The 27,381-nt window shown below is 40.9% G+C and overlaps 1 protein-coding gene across 1 annotated transcript; it reads right to left on the reverse strand.

The window, feature by feature from the left end:
• Positions 1-16,109: 16,109 nt before the first annotated feature.
• Positions 16,110-26,226, reverse strand: DNASE2B (deoxyribonuclease 2 beta; the record flags this gene model as incomplete). The annotated part of the gene is made up of 6 exons (XM_082483940.1): positions 16,110-17,186; positions 17,748-17,945; positions 19,457-19,618; positions 20,644-20,725; positions 22,003-22,180; positions 26,114-26,226. The coding sequence occupies 6 exons, from the start codon at positions 26,224-26,226 to the stop codon at positions 16,831-16,833; spliced, it is 1,089 nt and encodes a 362-aa protein (XP_082340066.1). The 3' UTR covers positions 16,110-16,830.
• Between the last annotated feature and the right edge of the window lie 1,155 nt (positions 26,227-27,381).

Genomic DNA, 27,381 nt, shown 5'->3' on the forward strand with positions numbered 1-27,381 from the left:
ATGGCACGCACTGCTCTTCCTCCTCTGCTGAGCCAGTCTTCCAAAAGGTTTGCCTTGGTAAAGCCACATTACACCAGCTGTTTTCAGTCACCTTTGTGTCCCTCAGGTGCTTGGAAATGCCTTCCCAGGAGTATTTGCTCCACAGTCATCCTGGGGACGGGGGTGAGGCTGACAGACCTGTAGTTCCCTGGCTCTTCCATCCTGCCCTTCTTAAAGTTGCAGCTACTCATCTTAGTGTAACCCTCTTGGTATACGGTGTGAAGAGCAGTGATCACTGATGCATTTAAATGGTCTGTGTCTGACATCTTGGAACGCGTTTGTATGTGCATGTGAGAAAGAAGTCAAGCATTTGCAAGCCTGAGAGAGAAAAACTTGAATAATCTAAGGAAAAATCAACCAAAGGAGAGCATTAAAAAAAGAAGGTATTTTATGTGGTGTTCTTGCAGAAAATCTTGCAAATATATTATTTAAAAATTATGGAAATTCCATAGTCAGCTGCATGTGAGCGTCCAGTTTTAAAGCTCATTAGAGTTTAAAAATTGACTTTACAGCTGTTTTATGTATGGATGTCAACACAGTTTTAAACATGTAGTTATAAACGACATTACAATAATTCCTTCCCACAGGCCCTATCAAGATGGCATAGCTGGCCATTATCTTAATCTGGGCAGATCAGCCTCATGAATACTGGGCGTTTGATTTCCTACAAGTCTGTCAGCACTTCTGGTTAGTAGATTAAAACTACTAGATAATGCATTCATTGTATGTACGCTGAAAAAAAAGATAAAGGAGTTTGCTGGAGCTTCAAGTGCCTAGTGCAGAAAACTGGAATACTTTCCCAAATAGAAATTCTATAAACAAGAAAATTGTAATTTGATACATTTAGACTTTTTGAGAAGTTTATCCAATACCTACCCAAGGCAAAGTACTGAAGAAGTATCTACTGTTTCCAACCTGGTATTTTGCTGAATTAATTTTGCTGCTTCTGGAGATCACTATCCTTTTCTAAAGAATTGTCCTGTAAAAGGGCAGGTAGTCAATGGCAACATCTCATCAACTTTGTGGGTATGTTGAAAAACTTGTGTTTCTTGGGGGGTGTGGTCCTCTGTAGGAAGTAATGCTGGTATCTTTCTGCTAGTGGCAATTACATGTAGCTTGTGCTACCTTAATAAAACATTCCTTCATGTACTGAAGAAGAAAGAGTTTATCCAGCATTAGAATATGACTCATTTCTAGTCAGATATTTTTCAGAACATGCTACCTTCTGTTTTCCTTTTATTTATTGACTTCCTGTTATTTTATATTAAAGTGTATTTGCACTGCAGTGGAATAATTTCTCTGTAATAGGTAGCACTTGGTATAGCAACCAATTTTGCTTCTTTTTCTGCTTGCAGGTTGCCCACAGATACCTAAGAATTTTCTCCTTGTCCAAAATTATTGCAACATAATTTGTAGATGTTACTATAGAAATAAGGTAACTATCTTGTTACAGGGTAAAATACCTCAAGTGAAACTGTTGTTCCCCTTGCAGATCACTCTTAACTTCATGGTATCAACACACGTTATCAACAATTAAGCAAAGTATGATGCTTAAATATTCTTCTATTTTAATACATTTCAGTATCTGGCTATTCCACTCTTTAGCTCTTAGCAGATACTTTACATTTTAAATTGGGAAAAAAATAGTCAGGACCATTTTCTACTTGGCATTATTAATAAGTCAGAAGTATTTAGAAATGGCTAGTAACACCTATTTGTTAGTTTACAAATTTCTAAAATAATAGTTGCATAAGAAGCAGAAGTTGTGAAGTGATACATAATAAGGATTTATTCTACAGTGTTACCTGAATCTTTGGTAGGGTGAGCTAACTCAAACAATGTGCATTTTAATATAGTTAAGCATAGGCTAATATTTCTAGGAAAGAAAAATATAAATCAGTTATCTGATGGAGGACTGCATTATGAAAAGTAGTGATACAGAAAAGCAATTAAGAGCATACAGAAATGCTATCCTTGTGGATAAATGTGGGAGTGCACTGTAGCAATAGGGATTTTGTTGGTGGAGCAGTATGTCTTGGCCTGATTCCAAGACAAAAATTGAGAAACTGGTTAAGCAGAACTATATGGTTGACTTGGCATCCAGAAACTCTTCTTACAGAAGAGACTTAAAAAGTTTAATCTCTTTAGCCAATCAATGACTCATATGAGAGCTAAGTCACCTGGAATTACATAAGTAAAGAGAATAATTGTAATAGAAATCTTCAGTTTAGCAGACAAATTTTTTTAAAGATGTAGTGTTTGAAAGCTGAGCTAAGAGATGTTTTTTTATTTAAAAAACAAACAAACCCCCCCTTAGACTAACTAAGTCTTGGAAAGAATCTAGATAGATAGGTCTGTGGAGTATTCCTTGTCACCTGAAATCCTTAAATCAAGAAGGTGGATTTTTTCCAAAGGAAGTGTTCTAGCTCCACCAGAAATTGTGTAGACATTACTTGGTCTAATTGTCACCTCTACTGTGCAAAAGGTCAGGCTGGAGAATCACGGTGCTTTCTTCTGGTCTGAAAACCTGTGATACTATGAAACATCAAAATGGAGGGAAAAAAAACACCTTTAAAATGTTTCATAAGAATTCTAGAATATATGTCATAATATTGACATAGTATGTGGTTAGAGACTGCAATGAATGGATTTTTTAAATAATCTAAGACATTTTTAGCTACATTACAGTTTTTTTTCCTGTTTGTATTGCTAATTTTTGATGAATGGTCACTAGAATTCAGTATCTCTTTTATTTAAGGCTATCTAGCCTCTTTCCCCTGATAAGGTTCTGGTTTTGGTTTATCAAATCTTTTAAGACTGATGTTTCCATGCTGGGTGTTCAACTCAGGATAACTTTCTGGAAAGCACATTTCTATATTTGGTAGTGAACATAAACAACATCAAAAGCAAAATTACTAAAGCTAATAAAAACAAATGCTAATGCAAGAAGTAGCTCCAAAATATTAGACAGATCAGTGGAGATTTACCAGGAGATTTCCTTCTCTTTTATATTATAAACTCTCAGTGGCAGAACTTTTTTTCTTATGTCTTGATAAAATATGGACACACTTTTGGACGTTTATAAGTGCTAATCATAAAATAACAAAGGTAATGAACATTCTAAGACATTCAGCTAGCAAGACATAATAATCCCAGTGTCAGATAACCTCTTTTTTCCAGTATGCATATGTAGCTCTTATTAATGAAACTCAAGCTGCACCTAATTACTAGTAACAGAAAATCACTGGCATTTACCTCCCACGTACAGAGCCACACCTTGCCCTCCAGGAAATCCAGAGAGCTTCCCAAGAACTATCCCTAGCTCTGTCCTAGATTTCAGTCTCTTTTACAGCATTTTACAGTAGAAGCTTGTCAGAGCCAATCCTGTCTGGTGCACAGGGTTTCACTGAGCAAAAAAATGAAACTCATCGTGAAATCTGGTCTTAAGTTAGACCTTTTATTACAGTTGCTCTTTTGCTTGGTCTACATGGTTCAGCAAGTTCAGTGCTCTACCCAACACAGACTGATGCCACAGACTATCCCTATTCCCTACAGTAAAAGACAGAGGATGGAATCAGAAGCAAAATTTCAGTAAAAGTTACTGTACAAGATGACAAGGAAGAATTAGCAAAGATAATATTTTTCTTTGTCTACATTTCCAATTTGATCATATTTTCCTCCTGATTGGGAAAGTATTTTATTTCCTAAGTTTGTGTGGGGTTATTTATTAAGGAGAAGGTACAACATGGTTACCTGTGGCAGGACAGGGTTAGGCTAAGTGGTTCAAGCTCTATTCTTTTATTTCACCAGGAGAGTTTTAAATGCATCTGAAAAGAAATTATTGCATTTTTTCTGATAACAGGATTGTATCCCTCAGCTGACAATGCATCTGGTCACAGCTTCTGCAATTCAACTTCAAATGTGCAGTACTAGTGCCAGTATGGGATATAGGAGACCTGTCTTGTCCAGTCCTGTGTTTCGTTCCTCACAAATACTTTATAGGTAACCTCAGATAAGTCCCTTTGTGACTTATTCTTCTACAAAATTAGTGTAAAAGCATTTTTGCCTTCTAGGGATAAATAAACGTAACATATTCTAGAAAGAAGAGCATGGGCCCAGCAAATCTCATAGGGAGTGCTCTCCTGGGAAGCAGGGTCACTGAAAAAGAGTTGGAGACTAATAGACCACAATCACTACTTCTCTGCCATGGTGACTAGAATAGGGAATCTAACTCTTGATTGCCCAATCAAGTAAATATTGAGAAAAAATGGAGAGGTTTATACTTCCTCTGTATCTGGCACTGATGCAAGGCAAATTGGAATGTTGTACGTGGGGTTTGTGTCCTAAATTCAAAAAGTGACAAAAAATTAGAGGGATTTCATAGAATAGACATGAGACATGATTAAAGGATTAGGATACTCTTCTTCTAATGTGGGGCTCAAGTAGTTCCACCTATTTAGCTTATCAAAGAGAAGGTTAATGGGGGCCCTTTATGTACCTCTCTATGTAGTAAATATCCATTTAAAAATATATGGCTTAGGTCTAGCAGACAAAGATCCAAGACCTGCAATCTTAATTTATAGTTACCCATAATTAACCATTGAGAGGGTTGCCAAGAATTATGGTAACTTTTCTGTTGATATTTACATCAAGATGTGATGTTTCCCCCTTAAAATGATACAATCTAGTTCAGACAGGAACTAGTTCAGGGAAATCTGTTCTCCATTGTACAGGAAGTTAGACTAGAAGATCACACAGGTCACTTCAGGCTCTCTAATCTGTTAATTAAATAGTTTATATACATTCAGTTTAATTGGTTCTGTGATTGTTAATAAACAGTATTTTTAATGTTTCATGTTTGACTGCAGCCTCACCTAATCTCAATTATTTCTTACTGTATGTGGGTGGTGGGACTTTGTCATCCTACCAGCACCTCCACCTTCATCCCTAAGGGTTGCATCATTATCTTGTTACACAACCTGCAGGCCTGATATTGTTGATACGATGCCAACCACAGAATCGTTGAGAGATGGAGTGATGGCGTTGCTGGAGATCCCAACAAAACTGCTCTAGATCCTGCACACAAGTTATTTACCAAGACCAAGTTCTGTTGTATTTTTTTAAAACTTAACTAGAATATACTGCTCAGAGGATTATAGTCTCTTTGCAGGTCTCTTTTGAGGACTTTTAGCATGTCATTCTAGATTTTTTTTACAACTAAATGTATCATTTTCCAGGCTGAGGCTGATGATACTTAAAATTTTGTTTTCACTTGTTCATTCAGCTGTATTTTGCTTGGTAGTCCTGGGAACAGACTGCCACCCTGACAAGGACGAACATCACCGCATCCATTGGCCATGCTGTTGTTTCTCTGAGCACCCCTCCAGCTTTGCATGAAGAGCAGTCCATAAGGAAGCAGTCCATCTTCTTGGTGACACAATGATTTGCTTTCCTTTGGGCCCAAGATCTTTCATTCTATTATGCCTGTTGGCAGAAGTTAAATAAGGTAATTTTGTTGTTTCAGGTGAGATGTCAGTCTAGTACCCTCACCTACTGGATGTATTTCTAGGTATTATCCTGCACTCCACAGCTCTCTGCAGTTCAAAACTCTTTGAAAAGTGCTATTCCCTTCATGTTTGCATTCATAAATTGTTTCCATTTTTATCATTTCAAAAAGCAAGCTGCAGCAGATAACCCTCCTTACTCTTTTTGGTGCCAGTTAATCTCTTGTTAGCTTCCTGAACCATCTGGCTTTAAGTACTTCTATGTTTCCAAGAATTTTTAAAAGTCACTACCTAAAACTTCAATGCTACTGGATGTTCCAGTGTATTCTCACAACAAGCTTGCATCTACTGTGATTTGGAAAAGACATTACATACGTATAGTACTACCAGTGTGGCAGAAACCAAACTATGTACTTAGGGTGAAAAGCATTTCAACGTTTTTTAAGAAAAGCTTTGTTACTAGGTGAAGGCTTAGCATGAAGCCAGGTTAATTTTGTAACTAGTAATATATTAAACTCAGAAAAATTGTTTAGGAGCAGAACTTGCTATAGTGTACTGGAAGGGGTCCCATAGAAGGAAGGAAATGAACAGTTTGAGTCTGTTAATAGTAAATACTCTTTATCCCTCCACAAATAGGCATACAACTTACTGGTACCACTACTACATATCCTAGACCAAATGTGAGAACCATAATACTTCAGGGAGCTAAACATATAAAACTCCCATGACAAAATTAAGTTCTGGGGTGCAGCTGGCTAATGAGCAATAAATAATACCAGAAGTGTGTACACTTGGTAAAAAAGGATTAAAAACCAGGAAAAACCTTGCCCATTATCTGAGAAAGCTGTAGTTTTTGTACACAAAACGAAAGATGGTCCAGTTGTAAAGGACAGGCACACATAGGCCAAATCAAAATTGCACAGGCAAATGTAGTTCTGTATTTCCTCAGTTTTGAATGCTTTTTTTCACAGTATTAGAGCTCTTCAGCTGTAAGTTTCTCATTATAAATGGTATGATCATACATCCATATACAAGATGTACTGGAATCCTTTTCGGTATTAAACCATCTGGGACACAGTGCTATGGGAGTTTGGAGTAAAAGCAATCCAAATATCTGTTCTGGTAAAAATGCTTTCTTTTCAGTCCAAGTTGTTAGGGTTTGGGGTTTTTTTTAATAAGCCTAAAGAAGGAAAAAACACAAGTGGGCGTTACGGTGAAGTAAGCTGGGGCATCTAATAGCTGCAGTGGAGGGAAATGGCTGAACTGCATGGAAAGCCAGTCATTTGGCAGAGTCTGGGACATCTGCAGTGACAACCTCCTTCTGGGAGTATTTAAAACAGCACATTCAAAGCAGTAACAGGTACAAAACTATATCAGCAATGAAACGGCATGAGTTTTTTTCTTGAAGAACAAAAATATGGGTTCTAGTTGAGAACATTGGCAAAAAGTGTCTGTGTGAAACATTTTAAAGGCTTATGCCTTTGAATGTATTAGGTCCAATTTCCAAGGCTGTTGAGAATTTGTCAATTGCATCATTGTAAATTGTAATTATGAGAGATTACTGTCAGAAAAGCTGACTTTCATTTTTGAAGCCAAATCCTGAGAAGATACTGGAAAACCAGGACTTACCCTCAGTATTTCTGATCATCCTTTAACAGTTTCTTCTGATGGAGTAATACTGGTAGCATAATAGCTTTGCTAGAGAGCTTTTGAAAACTGGTCTCTCAAGCTTAGAAAATCTGTGTGAAGAAAGTAATAGTTATCATTCAAACTTGACGCCAGACTCTAATTGTTTCTTCAAACACAACAAGAACATAGCATCAACAGGATTTTTTTTTAATCTCTTTGGTACACTGTAATAGCTACACCTACATTCTCTTAGAAGAATTTCTCTTCTCCTGAATATTTTGTACAAATACATATTAATTTGTGCAGTGCATTCATAAATTTGTCCAGAGTTTAGCTCTTCTAATTTTTTACTCAGTTGATCTTATTGTCAGCTTTCATACAATACTTTATGCAAATTGCACCAGACTTACTTCAAAAGCTTTAGCCCTTGAAATTTCTCTTGCTTAGGGAAGATACTGTGCTTATAGTATACATGGTAAGGGCCATGAAGCTGCTTAGTTTCACTTTGCCTTTACCACATTGGCTTAACTAAACTAATCAAATTGGTTGTGCTCAATAGCATTATGTTTAAGAGTGTCACTTGATCCCACAAAGTGCTGGGCTTATATACCCAGAGAAGAGAGGGACCATGAAATAAAAATTAGTTTCCTTATCTGCAATTCTGTGTTTCACCTTTATTGCACTATCTATCTAGCTGACAGTCATTTTAGTTGGACTACCAAGCTAAGCCCACAAACACAAATAGCGTTATTATATGATTTTCAAAGCAGCCAAACCACGTGCTTCATGCCTCATTTCTTAGACTGATTGTATACATGCTGATTGTTAAAAATGAGGAAAACCAAAATGGAAACCAAAGGAATTTAGCATCAAAGACATTTTATTGAAAAAAATATTGAAACTATAAGTTCTGTGTTCCTGCAGGATCCTGAGCAATGCTCTCTCTCTCAAAAAAAAAAAAAAAACCCAACAAAAACCCACAAAACCCCAACTGTATATTTTGACATACAATATAGGTCTGACTTGCAAAAAGGACAGATTTTGAAATTTCCCTATAGTTTTCCAGTAGACGCACAAGCTTCCTTAAGAAATGTAACGTATGGAAAATATATGTGAACAGGTATTTTGTAGTCATATTTGTGGCTTTCTTAAAGGTTGTCTATAGACCTCTCTATACCCAAGGATTGAAAATCATTGCCATATACACAGACATATTAGCATATGGTAAAAATATTTCTTTTAAAGGGGCTTTTCTGAAAATGTCTGTCATTTTTTTCTTGATATGGCCTGCAATGGACTGGTGGTGCAGATCCCATATGAAATATAATTTGAAATTTATGAGGAGGCCTTAGTTAGGGTACACACTCCCATAGAACATTTTCCTGAAGCACCTACTCTTATTTGGAATTTGGTTTATTTGAAAGGGTCGATGTTGTCAGACATTTTGGTGACCAATAATGAAGGACAGAGGGGGACATTTTCTTAAAGAGCTAAAATAGGACTATGAGGAGCTGTGTGTTTGTGGTGCAGATGAACTCATCCATCAAGAGCGTAACAGCCTCTGCAGGTTGTACATTATGCACATTATCATACAGTGACTTGATACTGTGTCTTATTATGCAATCCTGGCAATGGAAGAAGCATAAGGAGTTGTCCAAAGGAAAGGGAGAAAAATGAATTCTGCTGTTAGCAGAAGAATGGTACCTCTGTTCTTTTACTTTCCACTTTGCTGTATGATGTCAGTACCAAAACAAGACCTGCAGAGATGCTTTCCCACATTGGTTTTTCACAGCATTTAGCAGACAGAGTGCACCCAGGATGTGTTCTTAGTTTTTGAGGGAGATCTTCAATCTCCCTGGAGAAGAAAAGATTCAACACCACTCATCTTCCCCAGTGCTAACAACACAAGGTAGGACTGCGGAGATACAGCTTCCAGTCTTCATTCTGCCAGAGACAGCTTTGAAAGAATATCTTAAATTACTGAGATGCAAACAAACAAAAATACCTCCAGAAGTGGGGGTAGCACTTCTTCCTGATTTGGGCACTGAAAGAAAAGCCATGAACAGCAAGAGAGACAGTGTTCACCAAGAGGAGGTTCATCTCTGCCCAGCTCCTGCACAGTCCTGCCTCAGAGAGGTTCTTCTGGCAAAGAAACTGCCCACACACATGGCCTCTCTGCAGCCACCCTGGCAGCACCAGGGACAAGACTGTGGTCAAGCCAAGGGTGTAAAACTCCTGCTGGGCACATTTCCACCGTGTCACGACTACGCTACCATCATCTAAACACAGTTTGTGTTACAGACGACAAAAGGTTCAGATTTTATCCTTCAGGTTTTATGGGTTATTCCCATGTCTTTGAAGTTCTGTTCCCACTGAAGATGAAGGCAAATTCCCACTGATATTAATGGGGTTAGGATGTGTCCTTGTCTCTATTTTTGCTGTTGTTTCCTTTGTTGCAGTAGACCTATTCCTTTATTAAAGCTTTTGCCTGGGGGAAAAAGAAAAGCCACGTTACTAAATAAATTATGAAATATTTACATTTGTGAAGCCAACCCCTTATCCCTAGCTCCTCCTCTGATATTAAGATGACACCTTTTATAGAGCTACAGGTTCTATACTGCCCTTATTCCTCTGTGGGATCCAAGACCGGGAGGTGACAAAACAGCAGGCCACCATGAGCCAAGTGACAGTAAGTAATATCTAGGAATCCTTGCTTGTTTTGACTCAGTGCAGTGAGAAACAACTATATTAGACCAGTGATGGTTGATTTAGTGCTGGAGAGCAAGTAGGATCACAGATGAAATGGAAGAAAGTATAAACTGGGCAGGGTTCTAAACTAAGCTTAATTTTTACCTGAGAATAATATATATTGTAGATATATATATATGTAGAATATATATATTGTAGATATAGCTGTAATAATAATCCCAAGACAAAGTGTTAAAGGCATCAGTTTGCTTATCGCTCTTTATGTTCCTTTGTATTTGTATTTGCTTTTTTGCCTGCAGTTCTCTCTATGCCACAAGAATGAATGAAGCTAGCTTTAGTGTCACGATCCATAATGAAATGATCTGCAATTACTCTTGTGAATGTTTTGCATCTCTTGTTTTCATTGTATTTTTGTATTGGCTTTAAAGCTTAATAGTAGCTTCCTTCTTTTAAAAAAATGGTTCAGCATCTTGTTCAAATATATGTGGTTCAAACTCTTTAGCTTAGCTTATTAATTTCTCCCTCCTACTTTTACATATATAATGCTTTTGACTTTTCCTTGCCCCACCTCTTGTAGGTTTGGTAACAGACAGGTAGCGACTTTCTCTCTGGGTGTTGGTTTGTTGGTTGGGCTTTTTTAATGCTTGGCTAAGTCACTTCAGCTTATGCCTTTCATTCTTGTCTCTCTGTGGCATAGCCTATGGAGGCTGTATCTGTAAAATGGATAAATGTTAAGTAACTATCATAGTAAACGTAACATTCTGTTAGCTGGATTTCTGCACGGTTAAGTCTAATGGTTCTGTCACCAAACTCAAGGTCTCTGACCTCCCTGGTGTCACGCATCCTAATGTTCCTTCTGCTCTTCCCTTGCTTTTTCTCTCTTGCTCACCTTCAGTTGTCTTGTTCCCTCTTCACCATTTCTCCTGCAAGCTCCCCTTTCTCCCGCAAGCTCCCCTTTCTCCCATTTCTCTGTTTTTTCACGTCTTTTGGAAGTAAAGCGGGGGGCAGTTTGGTAGGCAGCTGGAAACATGACGGTACTAATTGTCTCTATTTGCTGTGCAGCATTTCTTCCATGGTCTTTCCTTGCAAAATGTCCCATGCAAAATTGACAGTTCCTTCATTCTCACCTTGACTTTCATGAAAGAAATATTTGGAATAGTTAGAAAGCAAGAGAGGAAAAGATGCAGATTTCCTTTGCACAATGCCTATGATTTACAAGGTCAGTACATGAAATAGAGCAGCTTTCAGAGCAGGGAAGGAAACAGTTCCTGAAATGTGTACTGAGCTGGGCATTTTTAATCCTAAACATGAAGTGGTGAACAGTGGTGCTGAGCATACTTATACCAGTGCAAAAATATATTTTTAAATAGATGAAGAGAAATAATGATTTTTAGCTAGCAGAATCTTAGCCCAAAAAGGAAACCTGAAAAAAAGACAGACAGAAAGAAGCCTTGGAGCTAGCTTAGAAAGTCAGAAGTAGGGAACAAAAAGAAAACACTTGATGATACAGCTTTTTGTGAGCTTTTGGTAGGTTTTGTAATGCAATGGGGAAACCATGTACTGCTGTAATGTGACATGCTTATTTGTGGGCATGAACACATGTGAAGACATTTTTGGATTACTGTATTATGATGCACAACTGTGTGATTAATAAATTAGGCAATGCTACTACAAGTGTACTACAGGGAACCACTTGTAGCAGTCACCAGCAATCACCAGCACTCTAGCAGGCAACATTAAATACTATGGTCAGCTCCAGTAAAGCTTTGAATATTTGAATATTAATTTGCAGTTCCCAAGCTGCAAAGTGATCAAAGGAGGGGGAAAATGTTCCTTACTTTTATCCATCTTACAGGAGAATCAGAATAGTCACCAGATTCCTTGTGTAGAAATGTCAAACTCAGCTGAAAAAAATAAAGATTTACTAAAGTCACTTGAGTAAAAGTATAACACAGCTGTTTATAAAAAGCAAGATACAGTTTTTCAAATCCTAATGTTTTGTATTTAACAGCTTGAGCAAAATGAATATATCAAATATGCATAGAATAGCATACTCTTAATACTGGGATAAATCAGTTAAAAACCATAAAGATAAGTATACAATGGGCCTGAATTGAAAAATTATATTATGAGCTAGCTCCTGTCTGAGGCCAGGATCTGAAAGTGCTACAACTGATTGCTGATTTGATATGCAGTTTCTTTTACTGTATTCATGTCAAGGTCATAAGGATTGTGAGAAAATTCAGCAGATTAGGCCTTTAATCTGGTATCTCCAATCTAAATAGAAAAACGACTCAAGTTACCGGGGTATCTAGAAAACACTGGTATTGATATCCTAGCTTGAAATCTCAGATCAGGCTCTGTGCCTTGTACAACGAAGAATTTATTCCCTGCTACAAGGTGGGTTTTTTCCACACTGTGCCTGACGTAAATTTCTCTTAATCTCTTTTCTCATTTTTAAATTCCTGTCTTTTTAAGACATCTCTTATGAAATTAAAGAGGTGCATCATATTCTTGCATCACATTCTGAGCACAGTTAGGCTTTGGCTTACACTGAGCTTTTAGAAGGCACTGCCAGCACTACCCTGCCTCCCGAAGATTTTACCCAGGGCATAGGTAGTTTAAGCATTCTGAAGTAATTGCTATACTAAGTACCCAGTGATGTATCTTTCCCAGAAACTGAAAATAAAGGTATACGAGATCCACACAATAATTTATGGGTGTTAACATATGGGTGTAAGTTTCTCTGGGGATAATTATGTGACTATGCTAATAACGCCAAGGATGCTTGGATACATTAAAACAAATTCTCACAATGATGTTCTTGAGCTTTTCATTACTGTCGGGAGTGCTATTTAAACAGCAGAGAGGGATGAGAGAGGCCCATATGTCTTCACAAAAGACTCTCCCTTCACCATGCAGGCAAGCTGAAGAAGCACTGTTTGACACAGGCACTTACATTAGATGGGTTTACTGGAAACTTCCCGTTTTGAGAGCAGAAGATGACACAAAGCGTGCTGAGAGGGGAGCAGCGTGTGTGGCTTGCAAGGATAACTGGAAGAACGGGCACTACTAACAGCAAAACGATCAAAACCTCCTGGGCTTTGCAGGACTTCTGTACTTTTTAAAAGTGCAAGCTAGCACACTTTGAAGTAGACTTTGCTGTGGTTCAGAAATACACCTCAGACCTCCATGACAAGTGCCAGGCTAAGTTAGCATGCCTTGGAGAACGAAAGGTTCCCAGCTCAGTCAGGGAAATTCCTCCCAAAGCTTCCCTCGACTTGCCGGCAAGACAGCTGGCATGGAGCCCCGGGTGTCCTTGAGACATTCTACAATACATTGCTCATCACTCCCATCATAAGGGCTCAGTATATTTAGTCATTGTGGAGCCACCAGAAGCAATCCCACCATAAAGGCCACCCTGTGAAGCAGGCTCAGGCTGCAGTGCCTGAGCCTGGTTTCCAGTATTGTAATTGCCCAGCGGGAATTCAACTTCACACAGCTTATGTCTTCAAATTTCTTTTTTTTTTCTTTTTTTTCAGCTGTTCTTTTAGTGAGGCTAATGTCTAATCCTTTGACCTGTTGCATTAAGTCTGTGTAAAATTGCACTCTTCCAACACAGTAAACCACTACCCTAATGTTCCACAATTACTGGTGTTACAGAAACATCCTCAGGGATACAGGGGTTTATGGAAAAATCATCAGGTTTTTGGCGGGTAGCAGTGACAGGGAGACAGAGTTCTGCCCTTGCTCTGGGATGGCAGTGGCCGGGGTGAGGGTAGGAGATGTGGTGGGTGAGCGGGTGGCAGGCGTGTATTTCGAGAGGCTGCATTTGCATTTCCTGCCCCTTGCGAGTTTGTCAGGTGGGCTGGGACCCAGTCTTGGCTTGTGGAAATGATTACAAGGCAATTTATACCTACTAACAACGATCCCTACTGTTTCTTACAAACTCGGCTGCAGTACAGTAATGTTTAGTGGGTTAATAATGTCTGCTTTTGGCCTCTCCTACTCCCTCAGCAAACCATTTTCATGTATAATAAACATTCTCATTTAGTCTGACTAGAACAGAGCCCAAGGGCCAGAATAGCCATACCTGAACACTGAGGAGAAGACACTCTGGGTTTCCAGACGGGAGAGCAGCTTTGTCCCCTCTCCGTGCCAGGCTCCAAGACTTCTGCAGGATCAGCATTACTGGGCAGGTCCCCCTGAAATTGCAGAGGGGACAGCGCCAGATGTCCCCTTCTGCAGGAGAAGGTCTGTCCAGTCAAAAGGGTCACAGTGCACAGCAAAGGCAGCACAGCGTCACTGGGACAGGCAGATATTTGTTGAGTGTTTGGCATTTTGAAAAAGAACAGTACATTTTAAAACTAAAAAGTCTATGAATATATATATAAAATATGCAAAAATATTTCACACTAACGACTGATCACAGTGCACACTGTGAGGGCATATGAAGTTGAGTGAGTGGTGTATGGTCTTGCCATTGCACAGGAAGCCTGAGAGTCACAAACCCTTTCAAAATCTGTATGGTTTATCTTGTTGATTAGCAGTCTCTTTTGGGAAACAAAGAGTCTGCCCATGTTTCATAATGTGTATAGCAGAAATACCAGGATATGCAAATATGGAAGTTACACAACGAAAGCAAAACTGAGTTAAAGCTGTTTACAGTCAAAAAATGAGAGAACCAGAACTGCAGCCTTTTTATTGCTACACCACTGAAATGAGTGTGTACACAACCTGGCTATTGAGGTGCTTGTAATGTTGTGTGGTACAACAGTTTCTCTCTGTCTTCCCACTGCTGTTTATGCCTCCTCAGTAACACCTAAAATGAAGGCTGCCCATCTTGGGTATAATGATAGAGGAATGTTGTAAGTAATCTTGTGAAGCTTTATGACAGCTATCAATTGATCAAATAATTGCAAATAGCAATCAGCACTTAAAGTCAAGCTGTTGATTTTTAGCCTGGGGAGCAGGGCTATGGCAACACTGTTGTGACAGCTGGAGGATGGAGACTCTGCTGTTGAACTCTGTCACCCAAATGCTGTGGCTGAGCATCTACCATAAGAAATACAGGTTGTGTCATAGGTCCGGGTGCCCTCTGATGCACCACGGTGAACCTCAGCAGCACCATCTCCAGTGAAGGATTTCTTGCCATTCCTGTGCACTGAGGTCATGCGTATGCAAAGCTGAGGGCAAGATGCAAGAGTTCAGACAGGCAGGTTAGGTCAGTGTCTGCCGTGGAGAGGTGGGCAAGAGCAACGAGTTTTATCTTGGCTTGTCTGAGTGCTGCCCTACCATCCCACTGCTCAGCTTCTGTCACTGGCAATTTTCACTGCCACAAATAGGTGTTGCTTGACCACAGCTAGTAAAACAATGGAAAGTAAATATGTAAAACAATTTGACAAGCATCAGAGAAAAAACATTATCGAGCAAATTATTTACCAAATGTTATTTGGTCACACGCAGAGAAAATAAAAAGACCTATTTCGTGCAGAATTGCTAAGCTAGCTACATTATTTTCATTGAGACACGGGTTTGCCTTTGATCCAGATTGACTAAATATGACACCTATTCCTGCACAATTCTCCTCATTAAGCAGACCAGATACGTTATTTTTATTTCTTCAAGAAGTATGCACAAATGTCTTCTGAAATTAATTTGTTTGGTACTTTGTACACTTTCTTGTTTGATCGATTTTCAGGGTGAAAAGGGAAGGAAATCTTCAACAGCTTCTTGTGGTTGTGGGGCATTTCTTTATATCTACTTCCTTTTAAGACGCTGTTGTGGAGAACCAGGGGTATGGACTATGAACACAGCAAAACAAATGTTGGTGGGACAGCCAGCTCTTCAGACTAGAGTTTATATTAGCAATCCAGGAAAAAAAAACACCAACGAGATATAACCCTATGAATATATTTAGGAACATATTAAATACAGATACACTTTTGAAATCTGAACCCAAGAGCGTATCAGGCTTTTGCAAATTAGCTTTGTCTTTATAGTAAGTCCATGCAAACTTCAGGTCCTAAGCCTGAGACCGGAGGTATTGCAAATTAGCAGCCACATTTGTTGCAGTGTGAAAATGCAGGTGAAATAACATCTTCCTTCAAATATTTTCTTCTCTTTTCTTTTTCATTTTTTTCCTAATTGTCTCCATTTCTCCTTTGGCAGCTATAAAACATTGTAACCAACCACAAATAACAATAAAGATGGAAGACGGAGACTGTAAACAGACCATTTTCACTCAATTTATTTTGCTTATTCATATTTTGGACACATTTATTTGTTTATAAGATTGCTGCACATGAATAAAAGCACTAGAAATACTCCCAAGTTATTGGTTACAAATGATTTAAAGCTCATTGCTTCTCTAAAAATTAATCATATAAAAATGAAGCCTTCCTGTCCACAGATCTACTCGTCTCCCTGTCTGTATCCAATTAAGTCAGCTCTTTAAGAGATTCAGCCCAAACTGCGCAGAAATGCTGTGATTGATCTCAACAGTGCCTGGAACACAGAGCAATTTTATAGCATTTTGGGGTACTTTTCTCTTGCTAAGGGCCCAGCCCTGACAACCTAGCTAACAAGACAGGTTGCGGTTGTCCCTCCCGTCCTGCCTCCAGCGTCACTCACAAGTTGCCCCAGGGACGCCTTTGCATGGTCACTCACAGCTCATAGCGCTGTGCTTTGGTGCCGTCCCGGCGCTGATGGCGAGAGGAGCCGGGGAGAGAGCAGAGCGTGGCTCAGCACACACGGAGCCTGCTGGGCTGGCACCCAGAGAAAAACAGCCATAATTTATCTGCAAACTGCCTGCTTTTATAGCTAACAAGATGAAGGTCTAACACATCTGGCAACTCAAAGGGCTGTTTTTCAGAGTGAAAATATAAGGGAGACATTTCCTACACTTTCTATGTAAGGAGGGGCTGGGCTGTTTGGGAGGAATGGTTTGTTATATCAATGTGGAAGCCTCAGTGCAACTTTCATAGTGGATTATCAAATTCCTGAAGGCTTTGTAGATGTGTTCGTTCTGCGTGCAGACGAACCCACCACTTCTCCAAGCTTGCTCGGCAGCACGGTTCAAGTCTCCAATGCAGGTCCACTGATCTTTGTATTCCCTTGAAACAGCCCATTTGGAATGATCATTAATGGAATAAAAAGTGGAATTCAATGGCATCCCTATTAGGTTTATGTTGTAGACGTGGTAGTTGAGAGAGCAATTTGAGGGAAGTTTTTGGCCGGAATGCTGCCAGGATTCAGCCAATAAATCGGTCTCCAGTTTCTGAGCCATCCAGGCCATGTAGATATCTGTGGAATAACACAGGGTGTGGGAAATTAGTCTTTCATATTCCTTCATTTAAGAGGAGACTGAAAAGCATCACCTAAGATGGGCTCATTTCTTTTTAGTAAATAAAGTGAGACAGAGGGGATTTTGCCCCCTCCCCTTATTTTGACTTTTGCTTCATAAGTTCGTTTGTACTTTCCCTCCTTCTGGAAAACCTGTTACAAACAATCAGCAGAAAAAAAAGGAAAGGAAAAAAATGTCAAGTCTTCCTCATAACAGAAAAAAAGCAGATGAGTCAAACCCCATTTCTGTTCTTTGTTATTACTGTTGAATAACAGGAAATAAATTTTCTGAAAATCCCATTGTTGAACACCTCAAGGCATTTGAAGGACCAGACAGCTTTTTGCTTTGTGGGGCCGAGAGAATATTATGATAGGACACCATTCCTTGCCCCTTGCTACATTTACTTCTGAAGCTGAATTATTTTTTTTCCCCCTCGAAGAAAATACTAATTGACAAAGAATATATTAACTGCTTATTTCTTGCTTGAGTGTGTGATAAGATAGAGCAACAGGTTCTCTTACCATCTATGAACAAGTGTGACTTTGCAAAGTGGAGAAAGGTTTCTCCGTGAGCTGACTGGAGCTTGGAGAGGTGACGCAAGGGGGGTGAGGGCAGCCTGGACCCTGCACAGAGCTTCTGCAGATTTGGGAGATCAGCTTGGAAGATATTAGGGATGGAACAGCTGTAGATTCCTGGATTATAACTCAGCATCTGTTGGTCTGAGAAAAACCCAAAGAAATGAACACATGCAAAATTAAAATGGGTTAAAGCGAAGCAATCAGGAGAGTAAAGTTCTGCCCTGGAAAGAAAACGTAAATCCTTCTTAAACTTCACAGCCTATCTCCTGGAGGAGTTCAGCGTCAAAGTATTTTAGCAACCAAAAACTTGTTTAATTGCTTTGTATTCCAGCTAGCCCTGCAGCACATAGACTGGCTGGGAGAGCATGCTCAGGTTTTTCCTCTTACACCTCATTATTCTTAGCAGAACTGTTAGCCAGTGGTCTCGGTCCACCCCCACTTCCACCCATGCTCATCTTCAAGCTCTAAGCAGTCACAGAGCGCTCAGACAGCATGTGTAAATCCAAGCCTGTCCGTATTTACAGGACTAGTTTCCAGTCAGTTACAGTTGCCAAGCCAAATACAAACAGAAGAGCTGCCAAAGGGTCTAGTTTGGTTTTAGGGAGAACAGAGCTTGACTTTCAGCATCTGGATTGAATTTGCAGAAGAAATGTACTTTTCTGTACAGTGGGCAGCTTAACTGTAGAAGTCCTTGCCATGGATATGGTAAAGAGCAAGGGAACAAATGGGCTCATTAGATGAGTTCACGGAAGACCGGTCCATCAAGAACTTTCCAGTCTTTCCGGCTCAGGAAATCCCTGAACCACAGATTACCAGAAGCTGGGAGGATGGAGCAGGAAAAGCATTAGTGTACACATCTCATTTTCTTGTCCTCTTTCCCTAAACACACGCATAGATGCACTGCCACAAACAGGAACCTGGTTTAGGTAGCTGTGGGGTGTGGCCAGCCTGGCCATTTGCACAGCGTGTATGTTTCATTAATATCATTTGAGGTTGGTAACTGAGAAAAGAGTGAAAAAGTGTGAAAAGCTTTAAGGAGCATGCCGGTGTGACTTCTTGTAATACCTTTTGCAAGTCCCTCTTCAGGATTCCAGTACCAGGTATCACTGTCAGATTGTTCTGAATCTTACGGGTATAGATTTTGGGGTGTGTTATTTTTAGTATTGGTATTTTATGTGGCAAAAAGTACCTGGGGAAATTCTGGGTGGTATTTATTCCATACTTTGTATTTCAGACGAGTCAAGGCTACTACTCCAGCTCAAGCAGCGGTTGCCTTACATTTTTAGAACTGCAGACGATTGGAGCTGAATGAGCTATTAATGTCAAAAATGATTAATCATCCTACTTTGTATTTCCAAAGCATTTTGTATGCACGGACTGAGTTTACCCTCGATATGCACTCGTGACTATTAGTATCACAATAGTCCCCATGGGGAGATGGAGAAAGAGTGGAAGAGTGAATTTCCCACATTCACACAGGAAATTGTTGGATAAACATAACTGAAGCCAAGAATACTGTTTCCAGGCCCCACTTGGTTTCCCAATCTGACAACAAAGGACAAGAACAAGCAATTTTTGAGGTGAAGTCTCAAGGAAAGCAGTCAGAGGGGTGTGGTCGGGCAAAGGCTTTGTTAGGGAGAAGTGTTTCATACCTATTTCTGTGAACTGGTCATATTTGAAGGTTATACAGAGGGCTGTCTGTCCGTAGGACTCCCCAGTAGCTGGATACCCATAACCATCCTCAGGGATGGGAGGGAACAAGGGCACGCTGTGAATCACCCAGAAGCCTTGTGATTTGTCCAAGAGCAGAAATCCTGTTAAAAAAAAAAAAGTTATTGCAAACGAATTGAGGAGGAAAAAGCCCTGAGACGATTGAGCTGTGTTCTACTTCGGATTTGCTGCTGCAGACACCACACCTCAGTGCGTTAATGTCTACAGTAAACCGGCTCTAGAGTAGATCAATGGATTAGAGGAGACACTGATATCGTCTTAAAATTGCATTAATTCTCTCCTGCATAGCCTAACTCAAACTGTTCCCATGTTTCTTTTTAAAAAAACTATCTTTTCAAAACCTTTCTCCACTCAAATTTTGGCCTGATGATTTAGTGACTGTGACCCTCTCTCCACTGCTCATTTTCCTTCCCTTCATATATTCACTGCGTAAGGGGAAAACAGGCTCCATCAACACCATGTCTTCTTCCCCAGACCAAATTCTCCTCACCAGGAAGCAGCAGAGAGACGGGCTATGCCTCCCCCTGCAGCAGGGTGCCCCGGGGAGGAGCACGGCTCCCCAGCCCTCCCGATTGCTGCAGCCTGGAAATACAGCCCTGCAAAATGTGTTCAGCCCAGAGTCAGGCTGGGCAAATCCCATCTGCTTCAAGGGAACGTTTAGACCTCCACTGAAGTTAACGCTTATTTAAAGTCTTGCTTCGCTTTAACTGCATACTTCAGTGCTTCTGTGATCTTGGCAGCAGCTTCTTGCCCCAGAGAGAGTCAGAGAGTTTGGAGGGGTATATGTTTAGGGTGCCGTTCGCTTCACATCTTGTACTGCTGTTGCCATGAGGCTCAGGACGATGTGGTCTGTACTCGCTGAAAGGAGCTATTTGAGTTTCAGCTCTTGAAAACAAAGGGTCCATAAGCCCTGAGAGTTTTTCAACACAGCACAGGCATAGCAGAACCAAAACAGAAGCTGCAGCGTATATAAATATACCACAAACCAAATCATTCTCCAGTTTTGCTTTAGGCAGGAATTTTATATATGCAGATAGACAAACAGACAAGTAGATGCTATCCACAACTTTAGAAAGGAGAAAATAGTAGCTTGGGACTCTCCCTGTACCTTTGGTATGTCCTCTTTTCCACCCATCGGAGTCTGATTCAGGGACCTCGTCATTGTATATCGCAAATGCTATGCTGTCCCTCTGCAGGAAAATACACATTTCTGAAACATGACATACAGTAAAAGGAAGGCATTTAAGTGAACGTCTTCTGATGGGAAGTGAAGAAAGAATCCTTCTCTGTGTGAACATCACAAGCCTAATCCTTCTCCCAGTTCAGCTGACACAGTCTCTGCAGAAGCTACAGTAAAATAAACCTGAAGACGGCATTAGGGTCCCGGTTAATATGAAGTGGAAGCTCTTTCAACCATTGCAGTAACTCTTCCTCAAGAGGTCGAATATGCTCACTAAGACAATTTGCATGGGTTTATGGGGCACTTGCTTGCAAAGAAGTTCTCCCCTCTTGTTTTTTTTGTACCTCTCTCTGATTTAGCAACCAGACCCAGAGAAAAAGTTTGCTGAGGAAAAATAGACATGACAAGTGTTCTTATGAAGGACAAGCAATTAGTGCTTTTTTGCAAAATATTTGCATATGGCCGCACCTTATTCCCCCTGAACAGAGAACTTCAAAGGAGTTGGGACACGCTTCCCCTCCCAATGTACTTTGAGTTTGTAAACAGTTTATTACAATTACAGCAAGACCTGGAATATGACGGTTGAGTGGATTGCCAATATTTGACTGACTTCTGGGAATCTCTTCTACATATAAATTAATGACACCCTACCACTAACCCGCAGCAGAAATGCATAGACACACCCAGACTCCCTAGAATATTATGTAGATGGTAAAAAAATAACTATAGGCAGATCTTGTGGTATTTTATAATCGCTTCACACAAACATAAATGAGGTGTCTGACTGTGGGGGGAAAAAAAGGGCCTAACAAGCAGCAACCACTGCTGATGCAGTCACAGTGATTTCAGGGGGAAGACCAAAACCCAGATTTGATTTGAGACAGAGCGTGAAATGTGCACATGGGAGAGCTTAGGACAAGTGTCTGTAATAGTCACCACTGGCTTTGGTCTGAGTTCACAGCCAGTTCACAGCTTGAGACGTTTCTTAACATGAATTGCAGAGAAGAAGACAAAGGGGCTATGTAACAACGCTTATTTTTTTGATGGGCAATACTTAAGTGTGTGAAAGGCTTGACTAGAAATTAGAAGTTCGAGGATAATTTCTAATTGTAGCCAAAACTGCAAATAATCTGCCCCGCTGTCAAGACGCTCCCCTTGATGTGTTTTAGTAGATCTAGTTGGTCAGGTTCGCCCATACCTCTACGTGCTTATTTTGGATGGTTTCATTTCATTTGCATGTAATATCAAGTATGCGTACTAACAAAATGATAATTAAATGTTACTTGCCTCAGATTCATACGTCTCATACAGCTGCTTCAGTGTTTGTCCCAGAGCACTCTGTGTCATGTTGATGAGGTATTTACCGAGCTGCCACTGTGGAGCCAGCGCGTCCATGTACATGTATTCCAGTCCCAGCATGGGAATCTCTCCTTTGGCATGTTTTGGCAACTTGTAAAGGGCAAACCTGCAACCGTGAAGAGCAATTGGTTTTTTACAACCATCCTGTTGGAATGTGCAAATCAATATCTCCTTCCCACCTGAGGATTTGAGAGTAGGGTGACTCCAGGGATGCCTACGCTGGTGGGGGACCAGTGCCACCAGCGTGCAGTGTGGATGTCTCAGCCTCAAGGAGGTGACCCAGCACAGAAACCAGCAGCAGTTTGGCAGCACCGTACCTGCTGCAGACAAACTGTTCTGCTTCTTAACAAGCAAGGGAGGCTGATTCAGCACCAAACTCCTGTTGCTGTGGCCAGACTGCTGTTGGCACCCCCAAAGAATTTGAGGTAGCCCTGGTTTGGAGTCCTGTTTAGCCAGCAAATCCCTATTGCTCCTGGTTCTGGTAGAGAACCTCAGGTCCCAAACTCAGTCTGACATTCTCATGGTCAACGTGGACACTTCTTACCAATACATTTTTTATATTATATCAATATAACTTTATGAAATAGATAAAATTATGCATTAAAATTATCAAAATGCATAATATTTTTATACATATTAAAACCACAAAATAAGTATACAGCCATGTGATAATGTTGTTCCAATCCCGCTTTTCATAACAGACTCACACTCTGCTGAACTGTTGCAGACTGGATATTTGCAAACCATTAGCCAGAAACACAAATATTTTCAAAATTGTAGAGTACTCAATATTGTCAATAAATGGCTCAGTTCATATTAATGTCCCTGATGAAGTAAAGAGGTTTTCCCAGTGCACAAGTCCATGGGATTAGTTGCAATATAATTAACTGAGCCACTTTCTTGGAGTGCAGTTCTTGACTAATTTCTTATTTATGTCAACAGTAAAAACTGAGTGGCATTATTTTCAACCCTATACTATTTACCAAAAATGCAGCCTGACTGTGCTTAACCCTTCAAGTCTATCAGGAGGCGCAAGCCTTGCCCAGTTGATTTACAGTCTCAAATTGGTCAAAAAAGGTATCTCCAAAAGCAGGTAAGAAGCGGCAGGAAAGGATGTTGCTAGAGGAACATTTAATCCATGGGAAACGTACATGTACAGGCAGAAGAGAAACACACGCCGCTGGTGATCCTGGTAATCCACCTGCATTGCCACTGACTGAGTGATGTTCCTTAAATATCTCAAGAGCAATTGTTGCTGATGACAGATCAAAGAGAAGAGAAGAAAGTGATTTCTACAGCAAAGCTGGGGAGAGCTGTCCGTGCACTGGGAGTCACAACAATCCCTTTACTTGAAATGAAGACTTGGAAAGGAGAGGAATAGCGGTAGTTACAGCAGTACGAGCTGATCCAGGAACTGGTATACGAAGCCTTTCCAAACTGCTCTGAAATGTATTGGAAGCTTTATGCTCTTGGGGTGTTTCCAGCCTTGCATCTGACGAATCCGTGGCAGCAGGTATGCTTACAGAAATGCTAGTAGTTGAGCTATCAGTAGATTGCTTCCAGCTCCCAGTGGATACATGTTTTGGCCATTTCTAGAAAGCCAGCTAAGCGTATTAGGACTTAAAGTTGTATAAAAGTCTTCACTGCTATTTGTGCATGGGAAGTTTCTCAAGAGCTTAGGCGTTTGTGGGAGCAGAGTGAAAGTTATTTTCCTGAGAACCAAGGAAAAGCAAATCCGCTTATACCCGATTAGCATTGTCACATTGTTTGCTTGTGACTGAACACTAACTTACTACAAATAATCACATCTTTACGTAATCACATCTTTACTTCCTACCCCCCCCCCCCAAATATAAACTCAAACAATGTGAATCTGTGGCTTCAGTCCTTGTCTCAACACTTCTCAGAAAGCAGAGTTTTGGCTTTTATTTGCATGAAAAGCTTCCCACAGAATACAGCGAGTTTGGAAGAATGAAGGAAAGACACTCTGCCCTCCTTAGAGAGCCAATCCTATGGCCGTTTGCTGTGGTAGCCCCAGTGCAAGGTGCAGTGAAGATGGTGGGATGAGCTCCCAAGGGGAATGAAAACACGGAGGAGACTTTAGCCAGCACAGGCACTACGGGTGGGTAGGAGCTGCAGGCGCGGCTGGAGAGCGCTGATGGGATCAGGTCAGATAAGGCAAGTGATTCCTCCGGTTTAGAGGAAATGAAAGGATGCATGAATAACAAAAAATGAGTAATTATGGAATATTGCATGATTAAACCACTGAATAGGAAGAACTCACATAAAGCTCTTGCTAGCTGAATATAAAACCTGCAGTGCTATGTATGGAATATTGCATGATTAAACCACTGAATAGGAGGAACTCACATAAAGCTCTTGCTAGCTGAATATAAAACCTGCAGTGCTATGTTTGTTTGAAAGGGCATTGACATCTTTTGGTTAAGAGGAAGCTTTTCTCAGCAGTTTCAGTTCTGCTTCTCTTACCAGCTTCGTAGCAACCAAATCCAGAATCAGGCCAAAGCTGACTATTTCTTGTCAATAAACTAGGATGGCCACTGCAGTAGGCAAGCTTCTTTTTCATTTGATCACAGCACATGGGAAAGGAAATCCCCCTGCCCTTCCTACTACATTTGTCAGAAAAGAACGCAGTTTTACCTGGGCAGACCCCCGAGTTCCCATCTGGAATGGGTCCCACGTCACTGGTGTTCACACGGAGGCACAGATGAATTACTCCTAGCCACAGCTTTCAAAGTATTTCTCAGAGAATTTGGATACAAAAATTATGTTAATTTAAGAAATGGATGGGCAATGTTTTTTGGGTTTTTGTTTGTTTGTTTGGGTTTTTTTGTTTGTTTGGGGTTTGGTCTGGTTTCTTTTTAGTTTTAGCACAGACTCATTCTGCAAGGAGTAGCTGCAGGCTGAGGCGAAATGAAATTTCTCATACCTTTAAGTCGCTGGGTAGCTGCACCAACTGAGAGTCTGATTCCTGAAAAAATTATCCAGAAGGGCCTTGGCGAGGGTGACAAGTCACAGGGATGGGCTGGACCCTCCTACGTTTGATGCTATGCGAATATGGGGCGAAGCCGGCTTTATGCTCCCGCTTGTGCAGCCTGCTGTGGTGTGAGGAGCTCCTGCCTTCCCTGCAGTTCGCTCTGTGAGCGAGGGAAGGGATGTGCAAGCACAGCACCTACTTCTTTATCACTTGTATCCAAACTAATCATTGTTCCATAAGAAAGACACTTTTCTTTTGAAATTGGTTGATATTTATCTTTGTGAGGATTCCATGCTCTTTAAGAGCTGTTGTGTCTCTTTTTAAACCTGGGCTGGATATTATGTAATTATACTTTGCATTTTTTGTCTTCAAAGCACATTAATCCAGTTAATCATTTAATACCCAAACTCAAGCTCGCTGCTGGCAGTGGGACAGTACCAGCACTAATGCGCCGGCAGCAGGGAACGACCTCTGCTCCTCACTCAGATGGCGCTTTCCCACACTGCCGCCCCTGTCCCACACCTCTCCCGCAGCCCTCCCGGGGACGCTCGGCCTCTGCTCCCCCTCAGCCCCCGCACCAAGGGGACAAGTCCCACCACGCTGCTTTCAGGGTACGAGTGACGAGGCTAAGGGCAACATATGGGTGTTCTCCCTGCTCGGCTCGGTTCCCTCAGGCAGAGGAGCATGTGTTGGAGCCCTGGCAGGGGCTGGGCACCCCTGGGGCTGCTGCCGGTGAGCACAGCCTTGGCACCCGAACACAGGTTACGCTCCCTTTGATGGTGAGACGTGAACGCTGTGTAAACTGGTGATTATTTTGCAGTTAGTCATAATGCAGTAGGGTGGTTGGTTCAGTGAAACAAAATCACATTTCAATAACTTACCCTAGGTTTTCCAAATGCAAAATTCAGCTACTACTCACAGGCAAACGGGATTAAAACAGTGATTGCTATGCATTACTTCTCAGTGATCTGCCTGCTTCACACAGTTTAATCTCAAGTGCTATTTACTCACCCAGCATTTCTCCCCTGCGCGGTATTTACTTACCAATCGACTGCCTCCCCATCTTCATTCCTGCAGGAAATCTCAGCTGCCCACAGGGGCGCGGAGGAGAGAAGCAATAGCAAAGCAGAGTGACACCGTGCAGATCCCGCGGGCATTTTGGTTTCTCAGCTACACAGGGCGAGCACTGAGTGGGGTCTAAAAGGAGAAGTTGTGTTGCACTGTCAGCTCCTGTGGTGCGACGCAGTAAGCACACCCCAGGCAGCTGCCCGGGACGGCAGAGCCAGCCGGGGAAGTGGGGTGCCCACTGCAGGGACGGCTGTCAGCAGCCGGGCCCGGGCTCCCAGGAGCAGCTGGAAACTGCTCGCGATTTCTTTGGGCAACAAATGGCAAATGACAATCGTCAAGTTATGTTTTTGCAAAAACGTACCTTTGTATTTTAGGAGGTAGTATTTTGACTATTTAGAATATCCAAGGTATTCTGTTTTAAAAAAAAAAAAAAAAAAGCTGCAGATACTTAAACCTTTTTTGTTTTCTTTTTAGCGCTGCATGACCGAAGTATGAACTTTATACAACTATCTGGAAAAAAATCGGTGTTCAGACATGCAAAACCAAATCATTTCTATCTCATTAGTTCTCCATCCAGCCCGAGTCGCGAGCCCAGCCTTTGCACCACTCCTGCAAGGAGGGTTTGCGGGGAAGAGCTGAGTCCTGCCCAGCTCTGGCTCTGGGGGCCTTCATTTCTCTGTGGGGACTGAGCCTGCAGGAACTGACAGTCAGAGAAAACACTCAGATCTCTGAGCCACAGTAATTTACCAACAATTAGTTAATATTTTTTTTAAATTATCTTTTAAGGAACAAACAGGTCTGAATCAAACAATTTAACATCTCATAATCTTTTAGCAACTCACACATAAAAAGCTTCCATTTATATTTTGGTGTGTAAAATATTCTTTCTCCCTCCTTATTATGCTCACATTAAAAGGTGCTGATTTACATTAAAAGATGTTGATATCAAGTATGGGATATTTCAGCCTCAGGGAAAGTCTAGTGCAATAAGCTCTGGGTATTTTAGTGTAACAGAAATCCTCACAACCTCCATGGTATTTTGTCTCCTTTCTGGTGTAGCCTCTCCAACACCGTACTAGAGGTGTAAATAGGGCGTGTTTGACAGAAGCAGGATAAAACTGAATAGGGCTTAGCACAAACAAAACCAAAGATCCCTGAAAGCCAGGATTTTGGAGGTGTGGATCAAGACCTGAGTTTTGCTGCTCAGACTCGCTTCTGATCCCTTTTGTGGGAGATCAGAACTG

This window comes from Vanellus vanellus (assembly GCF_965231255.1).
Source record: "Vanellus vanellus genome assembly, chromosome: 5".
NCBI lineage: Eukaryota > Metazoa > Chordata > Aves > Charadriiformes > Charadriidae > Vanellus > Vanellus vanellus.